Here is a 21,155-nt window from a genome sequence, read left to right on the forward strand (position 1 = left end):
TAGGTGGAGTAGCCACGTGAAATGCAGGGTTACAGGGATGGGGGGGGGGGGGGGGGGGGGGGGGGGGGGTGGGGGGGGTGCGGGGAATGGGTCTGGATGGGGTGCTCTTCACAAGGTCAGTGTGGACTCGATGGGCTGAATGGCCTGTTTCTGTGTTATAGGCATTCTGTGATTCTGATTTACTTTCCTGTGCACTCCATTAGCTATGTTACAATTGCAACATGTTCCGTAATTGTGCCATAACCTTGCTGCAAGACTGTGCCTGTCTGCACAGGACAATTTCTGAAGGATTCCTCTATTAGCAACGTTGATGTCCATTCATTGAATCAGTTCGCTGCATGGTTTTCATTTGCACGTTTTGCTTATTAATTTCAGAGTTCTGAGTGATCTGACTGTAAATTGCCCTAAATATCGACAAGTGGGTAAATATCATGTGATACACGCATTAAAGCTAGACTAAAAGTGTGTTGATGTTTAGCCACTTTTGTCGATGAACTAGGTGGTTTGATAAGTATCTAAGAAACCATTGAGCATGTGGACTACAGGTATACAGGGGAATCTCGATTATCCAAACGAGATGGGCGGGTAGTATTTCATTCGGATAATTGATTATTCTGTTAATTGATTAAATGCCTTTTCTCTGGGGCTCGGAGTTTTTAAAGTCTGCTCCCTGTTCAGGAGACTGCAGAAGTGCACAGTGTGCAAGACCCCGTCCGCCTCTTCGTCCCTCGCCCCCGCCCCCGTCCAACACCACCCCCCTTGTCCCCCAACCGTTCCCCAACCCCGTCCAATACCATTGCTGACACCGTGCTTCCCCCCCCCCCACCCCCCGCGCCCCCGCCCCCCCAACCCTGTCCAACTCTGCCCCTCCCACTCCAGGTCCAAAATTCCCCCCTCCCCCTCGCTGGGGCAGCTGGACTGGACATCAATAATAACACTGCTGCTGCCTTTGTGGGGTAAGTCTACACACACACACACACACACACACACACACACACACACACACACACACACACACACACACACACACACACACACACCTTTTTACTGCAACATTTTGACAGGTTCCACCTTTGCCCTGTACAGAGCAATGTTGGTCAGATTATCTGGGGAAGGAGGGGTGGTTTAGGGTACACCCCTGTGTAGAACTCCAGGGAAAGTGTGGAGAGAGAGGGCGGGAGGTCAGTCATTTGGGGATGGTGCCTGTTTAATCACTGTAAACAAAAGACGATATCACTGTTGAAAACACATCTTTGATGTAATGTTTCTTTCGGGACCTCGAAATCTCCTTTGGATAATCCGATTTTCGGACAGTTGGTATTCGGATAATCGAGATTCCCCTATATTTAGAAGAGGCAGCAACCTGAATCTTCTGCATTTATATAGTGCCCTTAACATATCAAAATGTTCAAGGTGCTTTGCAAGGCATTATCAAAGATGATTTAGCACTGGACCACATAAGGAGATATCATGGCGAAAATCAAAAGCTTTGTCAAAGAGGTGGACTTTAAGGAGGAGAGAGAGAGGGAGTGTGGGAGGGAGAGTTTGGAAGGGAATTTGAGAGATTTGAGTCTGGTAAGGCAAAACAATGGCCAGCACCAGTGGAACAGTGAAGTTCAGAGTTGTGTGAGAGGCCAGAATCAGAGGATTGCAAATATCACTGAGGACTAGAGGAGATTGCAGAGGAAGGGAGGAGGGAACTGTGGAACGATTTGTAAACAGCGTTGAGATTTTTAAAAATTGAGGGACTGCCTGACTGGGAGCCAAGCACAGCAAGTGTGCGAGTGAGAGATGAGCAAACCCGAGATGCTGCATGTCTGCCTGCAGGGAGGGAGTCCTGGGTGAGCTCAGGTTTACTGTTGGGTGGGAATCTGGCCAGAGGTGCTTTGGAACAGCCAAATCTGGGTGTAACAAAGGCACCGTTCAGAGTTTCAACAGTAGATGAGCTGAGACCAGTGCGGGTATTATAGTCTGCAATCATTTATAAATCTGACCAGTTTTAGTGCTGTTTCTGAGGATATCTGAGAAAACATCCAACCTCAAATTGAATCCACCCATTTTTGCTGGTGAATGCTTTAAAAAGATATAATTAATCCCTTATATACAATGATTCTAACTAACTTTTGACATTCTTATGACCTAAGTAGCATTTGTCAATTAGTAGTAATAGTTTTTAAAAATCATTTTAAGAATTTTCTACCCAAAAGGAGTAGCAACGCTTCTCTAAACTCTCCAGTCTCCATTCTGTTCTCCCTCTCTTTCCCCCTTTAAGAATTAATTGCATTTGTGTCACAACTTATTCACTCTCTGAGAATGCTCAAAAACTCCTCACAATCAATTTCCAAGTGCAGTCCATTGCTGTGCAGGAACTTACAGCTGATGTTTTGAAACCGCAGTGAGATTATTGACCAGTTAGTCTGTTTTCCATTGAGCTGAAAATGTGTTGCTGGAAAAGCGCAGCAGGTCAGGCAGCATCCAAGGAACAGGAAATTCGACGTTTCGGGCATAAGCCCTTCATCAGGAATCTTCTTCCTGACCTCTCCGCCCCCACCCCCACCCCCACCCCCACTCCGGCCTAACACCCTCATCTTAACCTCCTTCCAGCTATCGCATTTCCAAAGCCCCTCCCCCAAGTCCCTCCTCCCTATCTTTTATCTTAGCCTGCTTGGTACACTTTCCTCATTCCTGAAGAAGGGCTTATGCCCGAAACGTCGAATTTCCTGTTCCTTGGATGCTGCCTGACCTGCTGCGCTTTTCCGGAAACACATTTTCAGCTCTGACCTCCAGCATCTGCAGACCTCAGTTTCTCCTCGAAGATGTTTTCTATTGAGGCAAAAAGACTGGCCAGAACAACAGGAGAAATCCCAGCTGTTCGTCAGAGAGTATCACAAGATCCTTTGCATCCACCACAACACCGTAATGGTGACCACAGGATTCATATCTTTCTGAAGGACGTGTAGAAACTTGGAATCATACACATAGCTCAAGACACCAGATTGTTAATGTATACTGCATTTTAGCTGAGTTAATATTTACACAGGAACCTTGATGATCTGGCATTTGATTATCCGAATTTCAGATTATCCAGACAAGGTCGCAAGGTCCCGGTGCTTGGCTAAACCGCGTTATCCGGAATTCCATTATCTGAACATTCAAGTATCCGAGCAAATACTCCCTGTTGTTCGGATAATTGAGGTTCCTCTGCAAACCATTCAAAGTGTGCATAAATGTGAAATCTCTCATTAAAAAAGAAAAAATTCCTTAAAACCTGAAGTCGTAAAGGACAATGCACTGCAGAGTTTCCGTTAATGGCAGCTACTGATGTGTTATTTAACTTGTACTCAACCTTGTTGCATAATCCATTCCAAAAGGGATGAAGGGTTACAAAACCAAAGTGGGAGGATGACATTAAACCACTGAGGGATGGAACAGGCTCAAAGGACATTCCTGTTCTCCACCCTGAATTCCACCTTCCTTTTTGCTTCATCTCTTGACATTGCCTCCTCTGATTTTAGAGGGGTCCCACATCCAAAGCAGTAGAAAGAAGCACAATTTGTCCGTTGATAGAAGCTTCTGTTTGTCTGAACAGCTGTGAGCTCTCTGAAAAGCACAGATCTCTGCAGTACTTGGGAAGGGAGAAGCTGAGGACTGAAGATGCTGGAGATCAGAGTCGAAAACTGTCACACTGGAAATGCACAGCAGGCCAGGCAGCATCCGATGAACAGGAGAATCGACGTTTTGGGCATAAGCCCTTCATCATTCCTGATTCTCCTCATCGGATGCTGCCTGACCTGCTGTGCTTTTCCAACACCACACTCTCAACCCTGATATATAAAGGAAAGACTGGATGGACTGGGCTTGTATTTGCTGGAATTTATAAAATGAGGGTGGACCTCATGGAAACAAGTAAAATCCTGATGGGACCAGACATGCTAGATGTGGGAAGACTGTTCCCTGATGTTGGGGAAGACCAGAACTAGGCGTCACAATCTAAGAATAAGAGTCATGATTTGGAGATGCCGGTGTTGGACTGGTGTGTACAAAGTTAAAAATCACCCAACACCAGGTTATAGTCCAACAGGTTTAATTGGAAGATACAAGCTTTCGGAACATCGCTCCGAAAGCTAGTGTGCTTCCAATTAAACCTGTTGGACTATAACCTGGTGTTGGGTGATTTTTAACTAAGAATAAGAGGTAAGCCATGAAATGAGGAAGAATTTCTTCACTCAGAGTTGTAAGCCTGTGGTATTCTCTCCTGTAGGAAGCTATTGGGACGAGTTTGTTAGATATATTCAAGAGGGAGCTGGACGTGGCCCTTTCAGGTAAAGGGATCATGGGATATGGCAAGAAAGTGGGAAAGGGGTACTGAGATTGCATGATCAGCCATGATTGTATTGAATGATGGTGCAGGCTTGACGGGCCGAATGGCCTGCTCCTGCACCTATTTTCTATGTTCCTGTGAACACTCTGCCTGCTCCTGAGGACAGCAAAGCTCTGGCTGGAACACCCTCGCCTGTTCCATCCCTCAGTTTCTGTCACCTCTTCCAACTCACAACCATCCAAAATATCCCAGCTCCTGTAATCCAGCTGTTTTGTAAATTCCCAATGACAGTTGCTGGATCACCGGTGGCCATGCCTTCAGATGAGTAGGCCCCAAAGTTCTGAGGACTCTCCTACATTCTCTCTGCCTCCCTGTCTCCCTTTCCTCTGATAAGACACTTCTCAAAATCTACCTGCACCCAATCTCCTTACGTAGCTTGTTGTGAGATTTTGTTTGCTGACGTTCTTGTGAAACATCTCAGGATGTTTCCTGACATTAAAGGTGCTGTATTGATGTCATTTGTTGTGGCTGTTGGCTTCATCCACGCTATGTTCTGATTTTATTGGCATGACTTGTCCTCTTTTCTAAATCTGTCATTCACAACACGACGGTTAACACGAAGGTTGAAGGAAGAGCACTTCATCTTCTGCCTAGGAACCCTCCAATCACAAGGGATGAACTCAGATTTCTCCAGTTTCCTCATTTCCCCTCCCCCCACCTTGTCTCAGTCAAATCCCTCGAACTCAACACCGCCCTCCTAACCTGCAATCTTCTTCCTGACCTCTCCGACCCCACCCCACTCCGGCCTATCACCCTCACCTTGACCTCCTTCCACCTATCGCATCTCCAACGCCCCTCCCCCAAGTCCCTCACTACCTTTTATCTTAGCCTGTTGGACACACTTTCCTCATTCCTGAAGAAGGGCTTATGCCCGAAACGTCGAATCTCCTGTTCCATGGATGCTGCCTGAACTGCTGCGTTTTTCCAGCAACACATTTTCAGCTCATTCACAACAGTCCTATCCGGAATACTTACGGTATTGGCACCAAAGCCTGTGTGTCATCCTCTGGTCCTCAGATGCTTGGAGTTTCTTACCCCCTTTGACTTTTCCTCCTGCAGTTTGTGAGGCCTCAGCGCACTGTTTGTCTGTTCTTCTACTTATAACCTCGGTGTGTTCCCATTGCAATATAGCTCCCAGAAACCCAGTGGTGTCTGAAAACTGGATGTTGTTATAAGCTTTCATGCATTAATTTTACTTGAATAAGCCTAAAATAAAAGAAGCCTAACTAGATACTTTGGTGAGGCTGAATTACCAGCTTCGTCTGCTACTCTCTATGTTGTTCTGCCAGTGACCCCTGACCCCAACCGACCTGGCTTGACCTGAACAGCCCACGGCCCACAGTGTCTGATCGAATTCTGGACAGCTCTCAGATCCAGCATGACTTCCGTCCTGAGGCTGTTGGATTTGAGGTCCTGTACCTGCAAACATCTCAATGGTGTGCCTTTTGATTAGTTCAGTATAACGTTAAATAAAGAAATTACTCTTAGCTGCATGATAGGAAAGCAGTAAAAAGAAGCAAGGATGAAATTCTATCCATGTGCCACTGCACTTGCTGGAAATTCAAGCCAAAGCCAATGAATTGTTTTTGTAAGCCTGTTGTTTTATAGTCCAATCTGGTAGTTGCCTTGTGTGTGGATGACAAATGAAGTCGCTATCCATTAGTCTAATTTGTTGACACATGAAGGACATGTTGGACAGGGATGGAGGAAAATGTCCTGCTGCCCTTTGATAAATGCCAGAGGAACCTATATGTCCACCCGACCAACAGATGTGATTTTTGGTGAGCACCTGCCTGAAGGAGAGGCATCGCTGACAATGCAGGATTGACTCAGTGCTGCATTGAATTATTCATCCAGATTATACGTGTACCTTACACAGCCTCAGTGCTCTCTGTGTCTGTGTGGGTTTCCTCTGGGTGCTCTGGTTTCCTCCCACAGTCCAAAGGTGTGCAGGTTAGGTGGATTGGCCATGGTAGTGTGGGGTTATGGAGATAGAGCCGGGTTGTGGGGGTGGAGGCTGGATCTGGCTGGGATATTGTTCAGAGGGTTGATGCAGACTCAATGGGCCGAATGGCCTCTTTCTAAACTGTAGAGATTGTGTGATTCTAATCCAGGCTGGATGGCCAGTTGGAAAGTGGCACTGGAGAATTAAACATAAAACAATTCTTTTCTCAGGCAGATGTTACTGGTGCCTATGACACCATTCCTCACGCAAAATTAATGGAAGTGATTTCGGGAATACTGAATCCCAGAGTACAAGAAAGTTACTGCATCCGCCGTTACACCAAGGTTTGGGTGGATTCCAGTGGACAGATTCAAAAATCATTCAAAAACCAGGTACAGGTTTGTTTCTGTGTGTGGGCATTAGCTGATGACTGGAAATGGCTACTTGAAAATAATGGGGATTATTGGTGAATTGCATATCCTTGAATATGTTTTGAGTTCTGTATGAATGTGGTATCTTAAGCTAAAATGAATTTTGAACCTTAAAAGGATTATTTTTATTTTTCGAAAGTGTCCACTCTACTTGCCAGCTTCCTACATGATGCTTGTGGCAGTCACTGGAAAAGTTTCAGCAGATGATCCAATGAATTGTGAGACTGGATTGGATCAGTGAGATGGGGAGGTGGGCCTAGTTACAGGAAAGATGACTGTGGAATCATGCAGAACAATAACAGCTCATAAAATGGTTAGCCCTGCTGCCTCACAGTGCCAGGAACCTGGGTTCGATTCCAGCCTTGGGCGATTATTTGGCATTTGCACATTCTCCCCATGTCTGTGTGGGTTTCCTCCGGGTGCTCTGGTTTCTTCCCACAGTCCAAAGGTGTGCAGGTCAGGTGGATTGGCCATGGTAGTGTGAGATTACTGGTGGTGGTGAGGTGGTTGGGGGACGGGGCTTGCGGGGGCTGGGTCTGGGTGATATGTTGTTCAGAGGGTTGGCGCAGACTCAATGGGCCCAATGGCCTCTTTCTAAACTGTAGAGATTCTGTGATTTCATGAAACATGTGCATATGTTTTTGTCTAAATGAGTAATTTAGTTTCCTTTAATTTACTCCCAAACTTCTATTTGTATCTCAAATCCATTTAATAATTCTTTTTGCAAGTGAACATCTAATTCTCTTTTTAAAATAGCTCATCTGAACTTTTTATTAATCATTCAAGGGATAGAGGTGACTCTGGCCAGGCCAGCATTTATTGCCCATCCCTTATTACCCAGAATGCAGTTGAGAGTCAAACACATTGTTGTGGATCTGGAGTTACATGTAGGCCAGCAGTTTCCTTCCCTCAAGGGTGTTAGTGAACCAGATGGGGTTTTTCTGACAATTGACTCATGGTCATCATTAGACACTTGATTCCAAATTTTTATTGAATTCAAATTCAACCATCTGCCATGGCGAGATTTGAACTCAAGTCCCCACAACATTCCATGAGTCTCTGGGTTAATAGTCAAGTGATGATTACGCTTGGCCATTGCCTCTCCCCCTTACTCAATGATAGTTCATGACTAAGGATTCCACTATGTAAAGAGCTCTTTCATAACTTACTTTTTAATTTTCTTGTCTGTTATTTACATTTTGCATATATTCAGATCCCCACCTCAGCTCTCATGAAAATGTCTTAGCTTCTTGTCTTTTTGCAAATCTGTGACCCTATATCTGATTGGTTTTGTCCTATTTTCAGAAGCAAATTCCCATGGCCTTATCACATTTTTACAAATGAGTTCATTAATCATAAGAATTTTCACCTATTTGAAATATCTGATCTATCAAATTGAATATTGATTCTGTGTTCTGCCTGCTGACCTCCTGCTTTCTAACTGTGCTGTCTCCCTGAGTTAGTGTTTTATTCCATTACCTCCCTGTCTTACTATCGCAGCTTTTCTGTATCTTTTCAGGATAACTTAGCTCCATTTTTTCACCATCACACATTATTGTATTCAGGTTTCCACAATGAAGGATCTGTTACCAAACATGAAGGAATTTGTGTCCCATCTACAGCAGGAAGCCTCACTGCAAGACACTATCCTAGTTGAACAGGTGAGACAAGTCAATGACGAGAGAGTCATAGAGCACGGAAACAGACTCTTCGTTCCAAACAGTCCATGCCGACTATAATCCCAAACTAAACCAGTCCCACCTGCCTGGCCCATCTCCCTCCAAGCATTTCTTACCTATGTACTTATCTAAATAGTATTGTGCAATCACAGAGTCGCAGAATCATAGAGATGTACAGCACTGAAATAGACACTTCGGTCCAACTCGTTCATGCTGCCCAGATACTCTAACCTAATCTAGTCCCATTTGCAAGCACTTGGTTAACAGCCCTCGAAACCCTTCCTATACATATACCCATCCAGATGCCTTTTAAATACTCGAGGAAAAAGTGAGGTCTGCAGATGCTGAAGATCAGAGCTGAAAATGTCTTGCTGGTTAAAGCACAGCAGGTCAGGCAGCATCCAAGGAACAGGAAATTCGACGTTTCGGGCACAAGCCCTTCATCAGGAATGGGCTTGTGCCCAAAACATCAAATTTCCTGTTCCTTGGATGCTGACTGACCTGCTGTGCTTTAACCAGCAACACATTTTCAGCCTTTTAAATACTGCAAATTTACCAGCCTCTTCCATATCCTCTGACAGCTCATTCCATACACGGACCACCCTCTGCGTGAGAAAGTTGCCCCTTAGGTCCCTTTTAAATCTTTCCCTTCTCACTTTAAACCAATCCCTCTAGTTTTGGTCTCCCATGCCCTTGGGAAAAGATTTTGGCTATTTATCCTATCCATGCCCCTCAAGATTTTATAAACCTCTATAAGGTCACCTCTCAGCCTTCAATGCTCCAGGGAAAACTTTACTTGTAGTTCAAATCCTCCAACCCTGGCAACATCCTTTTAAATCTTTTCTGAACGCTTTCAAGTTTCACAACATCTTTCCGATAGGAAGGAGATCAGAATTGCACACAATATTCCAACAGTGGCCCAACCAATTTCCGGTACAGCTGTAACATGAACTCCCAACTCCTGTACTCAGTACTCTGACCAGTAAAGGAAAGCGTACCAAATACCTTTTTCACTATCCTATCTATCTACGACTCTACTTTCAAGAAACTATGAACCTGCAATCCAAGGTCTTTTTGTTCAGCAACGCTCCCCAGGACCTTACCATTAAGTGTATAAGTCCTGCTTTGATTTGCTCTTCCAAAATACAGCACCTCACATTTATTGAAATTAAACTCTATCTGCTACTCCTCAGCACATGGGCCCATCTGATCAAGATCCTGTTGTACTCTAAGGTAGCCTTCTTCGCTGTCCACTACACCTCCAATTTTGGTGTCATCTGCAAACTTAGTAACTATACCTCTTATGTTATTGTTTTTGCCTCAGGGATTGTTAAAGATGAGGGCTATGCTTCTTTCTTTGTTGTTTCATTTTTAGAAACATTGACAAATGGGTACATTATTGGATTGAGCTCGGAAGAGTCCATAAACATATCAAACCTGTTCTTTTTTATGAGATTGTGCTGTAGGCAAAATTGTTTTCTTATATGCTATTCTCGCACAAAGTGATGTACGAGTCAAACAGAGCACTCGATTTTCTGTTTCTGTTGCTGGATTTTTCTGGAGCAAGGCGCTAGTCTGAGGAGTGAAGAGTATTGCTCCATGTGAAGCATGACTTCATCACTCTTAATGTCTGCTGTGGGTGCGTGAGAATGATTTCCAACCTGATCATTCATCTGTTTGACCTTGTTAAAAATACACTTTCCACTGCCAGCACATCCAGGAGTGGGACTTGAGCTGGGAATTCCTGACTCAGTAGTGGGTGGAAGTGATAACTGCAGATGCAGGAGATCAGCATTTGAGGAGCAGGAGTGTTGATGTTTTGAACGTAAACTTTTCATCAGGAATGACATTCCTGACTGGCTGTGCTTTTCCAGCACCACACTTTTTGACTCAGTAGTGGGGCTACTATTACTGTGTTCCAAAATATAATTACTGAGTGTCTCTAAATTTCTATCCATCCATCTATTTTGGAAAATCCAATAATAATAATTCTCTTTCTTGAGATGTGTTAATGATAGACTGAAATGAGAATCTTGATGCATTGATGAGGTTTATATTCTTTTATTGGATGTGTTCTTGTGTTCTTTTCAGGGTCTGATATTGAATGAAAGCTCTGGACATGTATTCGATTATTTCAAGCAAATGATTGAGAACAGCACCATCAAAATTGGGGATAAGTAAGCTGCATTTTCTTGGAATCTTTCATTGAGAACTAATAGGTTATCTCCACAACCATGCAAGAAATACAAGTCTGCAGAAGGATTTATTTTCACTGAAGTAAATTTTACAGTGACCAGCAGGTGGGGTCTGTGTCCTGCCACATGGTCTGTCTCAAACATGTGACTTGTAAAAGCCATATCTGAGATTGCATTGAGAATGCTCACATCTTCCACTTTATTAGTTATCAAAATGCTCCAATTTACTCGGTTCTCACTGTCTCTGAGTGAAACAACTTCACTAAGTTTGCATGCACTTATGCTTTGGATTACTGCAAGTGCTTTGAGGCTAAACATTTCAGCCCCAGAGCATTTTGTGGAAGAACAGTCATGAGAATTCTCTGCGTACTTTCACATCTTCACCTCATAACCACGCTGAGAAATCTTTACAGATACTATAAACTGCACCATGTCTGTGGACTATTGCACTATTAGTAAATGGGAATGAGCTGTTCGCACTAAAAACACTACTTTTAGTTCACTCCCAGTCAATGTGGAATGTTACTAGGGTTTGCACAAATATTGGGCAGAAGACACTAATCCTGCCAACATGTATGAAAGAGGTGAGTTCAAATACAAGTGACAGTCCATGTTTCGACCGGAACAAGAGAAATTTGGTTAGCATGACTAGTTAGATAATGAGCCCACGCAGGTCAATACTGAAAGAGCCATATAAAAGTAATGTAAAGTTACCATAGTCTTGCTCTCTCGACTAGTGGTGGTTTAATCTGTGGGTCACCACACTAGGTAACCTGAAAGGTTGAGAAGGAGAGTTCTTCATGGTCACTTCAGCTGGTGCGGAGATATGAGCCCACGCTGTCCAGCCAACTGTGCTAACAGACCTCCACCTTCCCAGATCAATACTACATACATCAATTACTGGATCCTGTTAGGTCAAATCAAGTTTTGATTTGATTTATTTATTGTGTTCACGTAAGTACAGTGAAAAACTTTGTTTGCGAGCCATACAGATAGATCATAGCAAGCAAGGACATACAGATCATAGGCTGCTAAGACAGAGTGAGACATACTGCACAGGAGATGCATGAAGCAAGATCAACATTAGCAAGATCAACATTGACAAGATCAACATTATTTGAAGTTAGAGAGTCCATTCATCAGTCTAATAACGAATGAGAAGCAGCTGTTCCTAAACCTGTTGGTGCGTGTGTTCAAGCTTCCATATCTTCTGCCAGATGGAAGAATTTTGAGTCAGATTAATTGCTGGACTGGAATAAATTATAATTACTTAACTGTTGGGAATGGAACCTTTGCCCAACTTTTGCCCATGATAAATATGTGGATTTACCATTCCCCATAGAGTGCTTGCCGTTTTTGTCAGTAACAAGTGACACACTTACAATGTCAAGGTTAAAGTGCTGCTGGAAAAGCACAGCAGGTCAGCCAGCATCCGAGGAGCAGGAAAATCGACATTTTGGGCAAAAGCCCTTCATCAGGGCTCTTCCTGCTCCTGAGTTGCTGCCTGACCTGCTGTGCTTTTCCAACACCACTGTAATCTTGACTCTGATTTCCAGCATCTGCAGTACTCACTTTCGCCTACACTTACAATCTGCTTACTTGACACAGGAAGCCATGTTCGGAGTTTTCCACTCAGCAGCTAATGTGCTGCATGAGCACATGATGTGCCTCACTAATATTTCTCTCATGTTCTTTCAAAAACTGCAAAGGCATTTCTTGGGAGTTGAATTAAATTTGTGTCAGAAGCAGTTGAACTAAAGTCCAAAGATTGCTTCTGACCGTGTACAGAGATTTTTGTTAAGAGAAACTTATTAGTAATGCATATTAAAAAAAAAGTGCAATCTGGTGTCTCTGTTTGCAGATATTACACTCAGTGTTGTGGGATCCCTCAGGGCTCTCTCCTCTCCACCTTGCTGTGCAGCTTGTGCTATGGTGACATGGACAAGAAACTCCTCAGTGGGATTCAGAGGGATGGGTAAGTGATAGCACGGTTTTAATTAGCTGGTAAGTTTAAAATGTTTAACATGTTGCTCATCACTTGCTATAAAAGCTGTTTTGTTTTCGGTTAGGTTATGACTTTTTGTACAGTGATTGATCGGAATGTTTCTTTTCTTCAGGTTGATGTTGCGATTGGTTGATGACTTCTTGCTGGTTACTCCACACTTAGAGTGTGCCAAGAACTTCCTAAGGTATGTCAGATGGAACAAGATGGCCCATCGATGGGAACAGAAATTGCCATTTCCTTGCTCAGCATTCTCAGTATAACAGGGCAATGTAGTGGAAGGTCATGTCCACCATTTTGTTATGGTATCTTTGACAGGACACTTTATTCAATACAGTTTTTAAAAGGTTCACCCTTGTTTTCAAACCCTTCCATGGCCTCTCCTGTTTCTGTGACTTTCTCCAATCTGATAGCACCCAGGGATCTCCACATCTGTCCAATCTTGACCTCTTGAACTGCTCTGATGTCTATCCCTCCACCAATAGCTTTCATATCTTTATTACCAAGGTCTAGAATGTCCTCTCTTTGTCTTTCTCCTCCTCTATTCCTTTTAAGTCACCCTGTAAAACCTACCTCCTTGATTAAAGTCTTGGTAACTGGTCCTCAAGTGTTGTGTTGAATTATCCCCATTTGAGTGTTTAAACATAGAAATGTAAAAATAGGAGTAGGAGTAGTCCATTCAGCCCTTCAGGCCTGCTGCTCCATTCATTATTATCATGGCTGATCCAACTCAAATTAGCATTTCCCACTTTTCCCCACATCCTTTCATCCTTTTAGCTCCAAGTATTAGATCCAACTCCTTCTCGAAATCGCACAACGTTTTGGCCTCACCTGTTTTCTGTCTTGGAAAGTTCCATAAACTCACCCCTCTCTGGGTGAAGAAGTTTCTCCTCATCCCAATCCTAAATGGTTTACCCTGCTTCCTTAGACTGTGACCCTCTAGTTCTGGACTTGCATCAGAAATGTCCCTTCTGTGTACTCCTGTTAGAATGTTATGGGTTTTGTGAGATTCCCGTATTCCTTCTTAACTCCAAATATAATCCTAATTGATTTAACTTCTCCCTATACCATTCTGCCATCCCAGAAAACAGTCTTTACTGCCGTCCCTCTATAGAAGAAACATCCTTCCTCGGATAGGGAGACCAAAGCTGCATTCAGTATTCCAGGTGTAGTCTCACCAAGGCCCTGTACAATTGCAGCAAGAAATCCTTCTGACCACTTCAACGATACATTATAAATATGAGCTTTTGTTGCTGAGAGGGTTTAAGCCTTCCTTCAGGGAATGGATTATGAATAGAAGTTCACATTGACACTTTAGTGTTCCACTACACCAGAGAATTTCATCCTGCTATTGTGTGGGTTTCACACATGTGAAGTGGGGAAAAATTACTTTCATTGTTTACAGAGGAACCTCGATTATCCAAAGGACACAGGCCGGGAGTATTTCATCGGTTAATCGAATTCTGGATATTCGAATGACGGATAACAGTTTAGCCAAGCATTGTGACCTTGTAATCTTGCCGAATAATCTGATATTTGGATAATCAAATGGCGGATAATCGAGGTTCCTCTGGAAAGCCTTTCATGATTGCTTAACATCTCGAAATATTTTACAGCCAATGAAATAAATACTTCTGAAACGTTTTAATTGAGGAAAGATGACGCTAGTTTGCACACAGCACGCTCCCACAAACAGCAATTTGTGAATGACCTTTTAATCTGACTTGAATGTTACATTGAGCAATAAATATTGGCCAGAGGATAATCTTCTACTCTTCTTAGATTGAAAGTTGGTTGGCTGACAGGAAACAAAGAGTAGTGATAAACGGCTCCCTTTCGGAATGGTAGGCAGTGACCAGTGGGGTACCGCAGCTTTTTACAATATATGTTAATGATATAGAAGATGGTATTAATAGTAACATTAGTAAATTTGCTGATGATACAAAGCTGGGTGGCACGGTGAAATGTGAGGAGGATGTTAGGAGATTACAGGTTGACCTGGACAGGTTAGGTAAGTGGACACATACATGGCAGATGCAGTTTAATGTGGATAAATGTATGGTCATCCACTTTGGTGGTAAGAACAGGAAGGCAGATTACTACCTAAATGGAATCAATTTAGGCAAAGGGGCAGTACAGAGAGATCGGGGTGTTCTTGTACACCAGTCAATGAAGGCAAGCATGCATGTACAGCAGGTAGTGAAGAAGGCTAATAGCATGCTGGCCTTCATAACAAGAGGGATTGAGTATAGAAGCAAAGAGGTTCTTCTGCAGCTGTAGAGGGCCCTGGTGAGACCGCACCTAGAGTACTGTGTGCAGTTCTGGTCTCCAAATTTGAGGAAATACATTCTGGCTATTGAGGTAATAATGCAGCGTAGGTTCACGAGGTCAATTCCTGGAATGGCGGGACTACCTAACGCTGAAAGATTGGAGCGACTGGGCTTGTATACCCTTGAGTTTAGAAGACTGAGAGGGGATCTGATTGAGACGTATAAGATTATTAAAGGATTGGACATTCTGGAGGCAGGAAACATGTTTCTGCGATGGGTGAGTCCTGAACCAGAGGACATAGCTTAAAAATAAGAGGTAGGCCATTTAGGACAGAGATGAGGAGAAACTTCTTCACCCAGAGAGTGGTGGCTGTGTGGAATGCTCTGCCCCAGAAGGCAGTGGAGGCCCAGTCTCTGGATTTGTTTAAGAAAGAGTTGGATAGAGTTCTCAAGGATAGTGGAATCAAGGGTTATGGAGATAAGGCAGGAACAGGATACTGATTGAGGATGATCAGCCATGATCATATTGAATGGTGGTGCAGGCTCGAAGGGCAGAATGGCCTACTCCTGCACCTATTGTCTATTGTCTGTTCTTAGAAATATTGATACGGGATCATCTACACCCACCTATGAGGACCTCATCCAACAGATAATGCCTCTGACAGTGCAGCACTCCTTCAGCGTTGCAATAGTGTGTCAGCCTTAATCCCTGCTCGATTTGAACCTGAAACTTTGTATATCAGAGGCAATAGAGCCATTACCTGAGGCAGACTGACCGCTAATACAGGAAGTACTACACTGTTTTCTGTTGCTTTGAGCTAGTGCTTTAGAGAACTCGTACAGAACAAATGTTCATTTATGTTTCTTAACGGTCCAGAATACTGGCAGCAGGAATCCCGGAGTACGGCTGTTTCATAAGCCCCCATAAAACAGTGGTTAACTTTGCTCTTGATGAGGACCTTCCAGGCTGCAGCAAAATCACGTCATTGCCGGAACATTCTCTCTTCCCTTGGTGTGGTCTGCTCTTCGATACACAGACACTTGAAGTGTATTGTGACTATTCCAGGTAGGAGATGTTTTCTTTCACACATGCCTGGTCACACAAGCACAGTTCCCTTGCAAGATTTAGAGGGAAAGCAGAAGTTAACTATTTCAGCTGTATAGTTGGGAACAGGGACTGAGCAGCAACTCAGAAAGGAGTGGTGGGGGTCGAGCACTTTTGGAGTAAATTCTTGTTGGCAGTTACTAAAAATGAATTAAAGAGCAACTGGCTATTTCTCGAGGTTCTGAAGGGATATGGAGAATGTAATTTTAAAGGGGGAAATCAAGCTTCTAGATAGACTGGAGAGTTGGGCGGAAAAGTGGCAGATGGTTTTCAATCCAGACAAATGTGAGGTGATGCATTTAGGTAAGTCTAGTTCTAGTGCGAATTTTACAATGAAAGGAAGAGCCTTGGGAAAAGTTTATGGGCAGAGAGTGCAGGTCCATTGTACCCTGAAGGTTGCTGCACAGGTGGATAGAGTGGTCAAGAAGGCATATAGTATGCATGCCTTCATTGGACGGGTTATTGAGTATAAGAGCTGGCAGGTCATGTTAAAATTGTACAAGACATTTGTTCGGCCGCATTTAGAATACTGTGTACAGTTCTGGTCGCCACATTACCAAAAGGATGTGGACGCTTTGGAGAGGGTGCAGAGAAGGTTTACGGGACCTTGCCTGGTGTGGAAGGTGCTAGCTATGAAGAGAGGTTGAGTAGGTTAGGTTTATTTTCATTAGAAAAAAGGAGATTGAGGGGGGACCTGATTGAGGTTCACAAAATCATGAAGGGTTTAGACAAGATGGATAGAGACAAATGTTTTTCCAGGGTGAAGGATTCAATAACGAGAGGTCACGCTTTCAAGGTGAGAGGTGGAAAGTTTAAGGGGGATACACATGGCAAGTACTTCACACAGAGGGTGGTGGGCGTTTGGAACTCGTTACCATCAGACATGGTAGAGGCAGGCACAGTAGATTCATCTCAGATGGGTCTGGATAAATGCATGAGTAGGTGGGAAGCAGAGGGATACAGACGCTTAGGAATTGACCGACTGGTTTAGAGAGTACATTTGGATCGGCTCAGGCTTGGAGGGCTTGCTTTGGGTTGTAAATTTTCTTTGAGCTTTGTTCTTGGAACAGCAGTTTCTTTATTTGCTCATGCTCCTTGTCAGCCGGTTGCTCTTGTCCAGAAACTTTCATTGAGTGTTGCTTCTTTATCAAGTTGGTTTGTCAGATAAATATCATTTCAGAATACGAACAAGTAATGGTATAAATTGGAAACTTCATGTGGAAGTGGTACACACATTTATATGCTGGATTCATCTTTAAAATACGTGGTTATGTAATATTTATTTATACACAATATTTCTTCAATGAAGAAGTCCCAGTTAAAATTCCAATGGCTACTTCTAGAATAGAATAGAATATCCTTTATTGTCATGTGTACTCGAGTATAGGAGTGTAGCAAAAAGTCTTTACAATGGCTGCCTTTAATGGCACCATCTTAGATATGAGTACCTAGGTATTAATCCTGAATACAAAAGAGGAATTAAAAAGAAAAGTTAGAGTATTACTTACATTATCTAAAAAAAAAGTTAGAAATAAGCTGTCATTACAACATAGTTAAAGGGTTGACATTACAGTCCTGTAAAGAATTTCAAATAGACATTACATTGCAGCAACTCAGCGTGCACACGGTCTGACCGTCCCCGCCAGGTCCCCCAGTCCAACAACTATCCTGCTCCACTCCAAGCCTCCAGTCCGCTCCACCTTGGCACACTGCTGCAGTAATGAGACACTATTCAGCTCTGTCGTTAACTTGCTCAATGTTTCAGAACGTTGCGTCAATAACTAGTCCTGTCTTGTTAATACATAGCAGCATCTCCAAGGAGACAGCATTCACAATCTCCCACGTGTCACAGACAGAACTAGGAACATATGAACGAGGAACTGAAGGTAGCCATTCAGTTCTACCATTCAGCAAGATCGTAGCTGATCTAGTTATTCCACATTGCTGCCTCCCCTGATAACCTTTCACACCCTTGCTCATCAAGAATCTATCTACCCATGCCTTTTACTATTAAGGAAGTTCAAAGATTCCTGCATGCATCGCCTTTTGACCAGGAACATTCCAAAGACTCTGTGAGAAATCTTTTTCCCTCCTCTCTGTGTTAAATGGGTAGCCTCTGATATTTAAGCAGTGACCCTGAGTCCTAGAGTCTCCCACAGGGGAAACATTCACCTTGTTAGGACTTCCTCAGGGGTTGTATATGTTTTAACCAAGTTGCCTCTTTTTAAACTCCAGTACCAGTTCAGGTCAAACAATGTGGCACAACAATGCAATTTCATTTAGATTCTGACATAACAACAGTCCAGGACAGTCAAGGTTAGACTGGTGCTGGAAATACACAGCAGGTCAGGCAGCATCCGAGGAGCAGGAAAATCAATATTTTGGGCAAAAGCCCTTCATCAGGAATGAAGGGCTAATAAAGGAATTCCTGATGAAGGGCTTTTATCCGAAACGTCAACTTTCCTGCTCCTCAGATGCTGCCTGACCTGCTGTGTTTTTCCAGCACCACTCTGATCTCCAGCATCTGCAACTTCCGCCAACAGTCCAACCCAGACCAGGTGATTCCAAAAAGGAAATTGGTGTCTATCACTGTCGTTATGATACATAATCAGTTGAGAAACAGCCAGCCAATAACTGTAGAAAACAATGCATCTCTCTCTAAACTCTCCCTCTATAAATGTCAACAGGCAGATTTACCTTTTTCGCTGAAAGAATGTCTGACCATCAGGTTATTAGCTATTACTTTGTCATTGGTGAAGCTGGTGCCTCAACTATAACCCCGAGTCAAACCAGGTACTGCTGATTTGTGAATAGATTCATTGGTCTTGCACTCAGGTTAGATCCCTGCTGGGAGCATTACTGTACCTAAAAATACGTGCAAGATAACAATTTTTGTCCTTCTGTTAGTAAATTGCCTGATTTGCTGAGATACATGTTCTGTCATTCACCTGCTGGAATACCTGACTCAGCACTCTTTGACTCAGGGTCACAAGAAGCTTCCTGCTAATGTGGGAGGGGACAGATTTGCACATTCCAATGCTGTGTCATGCTGTCACCTTGCTGTACAGCGGGTGTGTCGTGTTGTCTTACTCAGTATCCCTGCTTCCTTACTGAAAAGCACTCCTAATTGAATAAGGCTTTGGAGAAGTGATTTCCCCACAAACTTCAAAACAGCCCTGAGTTATCTCACAAAGCATATATTCCTAGATACTCAAAAAAAAATTTAAAGTTGGTAAAAACTGGCAGTTTTCTCTTTGCCTCATACGGTTGTGTGGTCTCACCTCTTTGTGTTATCAATATCCTTTTAATGTTTAGCCTAGACGGAGAACTGAATGATCCTTGAAACTTAATAGGACATCTCAGTGTAAACAATGATTACTTTGTCAACTATTGCTGTGTTAGTGTGCTGGTAATGATTTCCCTTATCTCTATGCTAGGACTTTGGTTAAAAGGCTCTATGCTGATTTAAGCTTGATTTCTTGAGTTCTGATGTACAAGTCCTCCATCTGCAAAGTGGCCATACTTCAGAGGTGAAAGTAACTGCTTTGTTCAAGAGCCGTTTGGATTTTATCAAAGAGTTCTTTTTTGGAATTGGTGGGAGGAGATATATCACGTTCTGCTTTCTTAACTCTTCCCTGTTATCCACTGCTACATTGACAGTCATACATTCAGCTGCCTAGTGCCTCAACAGAAGTATTTCTGTCACTTGTTGGGGAAGTGATGGCGTAGTGGTATTGTTGCTGGACTGTTGATCCTGGTTTGAATCCCACCATGTCATGTGGTGGAATTTGAATTCAATAAAAATGTGGAATTGAGGGTCTAATGATGACCATGAATATTGACTCTCGACAAAATCCCATCTAGTTCACTAAAGCCCTTTCGGGAAGGAAATTGCCACCCTTATGTGTGATTCCGCACCCATAGGCTGACTGTTAATTGCAGGCAGTTAGGGATGGGCAATAAATGTTGGCCTAGTGATAACCTCATCCTGTGAATGAATTTTTAAAAACTTGTCCTCTCAAAGACCCTCCATCTCTTCACATCCTCCTTACCTTTGAGATGAGTTTGTGGTGAAGTTCGCTTGCTGGGTCAAATGGCCGGCTGCAGGTTTCATGTTTCTATGTGGCTCAATGGGAAATCACTTGGTAATGCACCTGTAAAACGACTTGGGATTCTTCACTACTTCAAAGGCACTATCTAAACTGCAAGTTGTTGTTGTACAGAGTGAATTGCCCGGGTGCCTTCCTCCTCAAAAGGTATCCTCTGAGGCTCATCAGTGTGAAAAATAATAAGGCTGGTTCTTGAATTTTGTGATACGCCTCATTTTGCAGGCAGCCTGCAAATTGTGTGGGCTGTACACTTTCCCCTCTCTCCTGCAAATCCTCCTTTCACTATCATTCACCTCGGCCTGGATCTCTGGGCTGAGCCTTGGGTAGCTGTAGTACCGGTGACCGCCACTACCATCCTGCTGGTGTTGTCGAGCAAGGTTTCAGTGGGACGTCCTAATAAAAGGGGTAACTTGTAGCAGCAACCAATAGCCATCACAAGTCTCCCATCATCCCATGAAAGACAGCCATTAAATATTGAACCAGCAAAAACATAATGTCATGAAAATAATGTGTTTAACTTTTAACCTAAAGAAATATGAGCTTTACTGACCGCTCCATGTTGAAGAAGGCATTTTTGCATTTTTCTTTGGGATTAAAATCTTTTAGTTGAGGAAAAAATGAAATAAAATTTGTTATTTAACTTTCAAAAAGTCAAGAATAACTAAAAATCACTTAATTATGCAAGATTACCAGGAATTGAAAATAGTAAAAGTTTCTGGCACCAGGTCTGTTGTACTATATGATAGCCAGTATTCTATGCTATGGAAGTAATTTCATTTCTTTGATATTTAGCTATGCAAATACCTCCATCAGGTCAAGCATGACCTTCAACTGCAGTTCGGAAGCTGGGAAGAATCTGAGGAGGAAGCTATTGGCTGTCTTGAAGTTGAAGTGTCACCACATGTTCCTGGATCTGGAGGTGAGCACTGATGTTCCTTACAGAGTGTATAGATTACAAGTGAATCCCTTTTTCCCATGAGCCACACTTCCCTGCTATTGCACTTGCTGAGGACTTGGTGGATTCTGTATCTGATGAAG

The 21,155-nt window shown here is 43.2% G+C and overlaps 1 protein-coding gene across 1 annotated transcript in view; it reads left to right on the forward strand.

Moving 5' to 3' along the window:
• Positions 1-21,155, forward strand: part of tert (telomerase reverse transcriptase) — a 57,612-nt gene that overhangs the window by 14,989 nt on the left and 21,468 nt on the right. Inside the window, exons 6-12 of the mRNA XM_060849908.1 lie at positions 6,557-6,718; positions 8,323-8,418; positions 10,528-10,613; positions 12,493-12,606; positions 12,749-12,820; positions 15,781-15,969; positions 20,910-21,036. Of these exons, the coding sequence (XP_060705891.1) occupies positions 6,557-6,718; positions 8,323-8,418; positions 10,528-10,613; positions 12,493-12,606; positions 12,749-12,820; positions 15,781-15,969; positions 20,910-21,036 (846 nt within the window). The remainder of the gene's footprint in view (positions 1-6,556; positions 6,719-8,322; positions 8,419-10,527; positions 10,614-12,492; positions 12,607-12,748; positions 12,821-15,780; positions 15,970-20,909; positions 21,037-21,155) is intronic.

Source organism: Hemiscyllium ocellatum, chromosome 34, assembly GCF_020745735.1.
Source record: "Hemiscyllium ocellatum isolate sHemOce1 chromosome 34, sHemOce1.pat.X.cur, whole genome shotgun sequence".
Lineage (NCBI taxonomy): Eukaryota > Metazoa > Chordata > Chondrichthyes > Orectolobiformes > Hemiscylliidae > Hemiscyllium > Hemiscyllium ocellatum.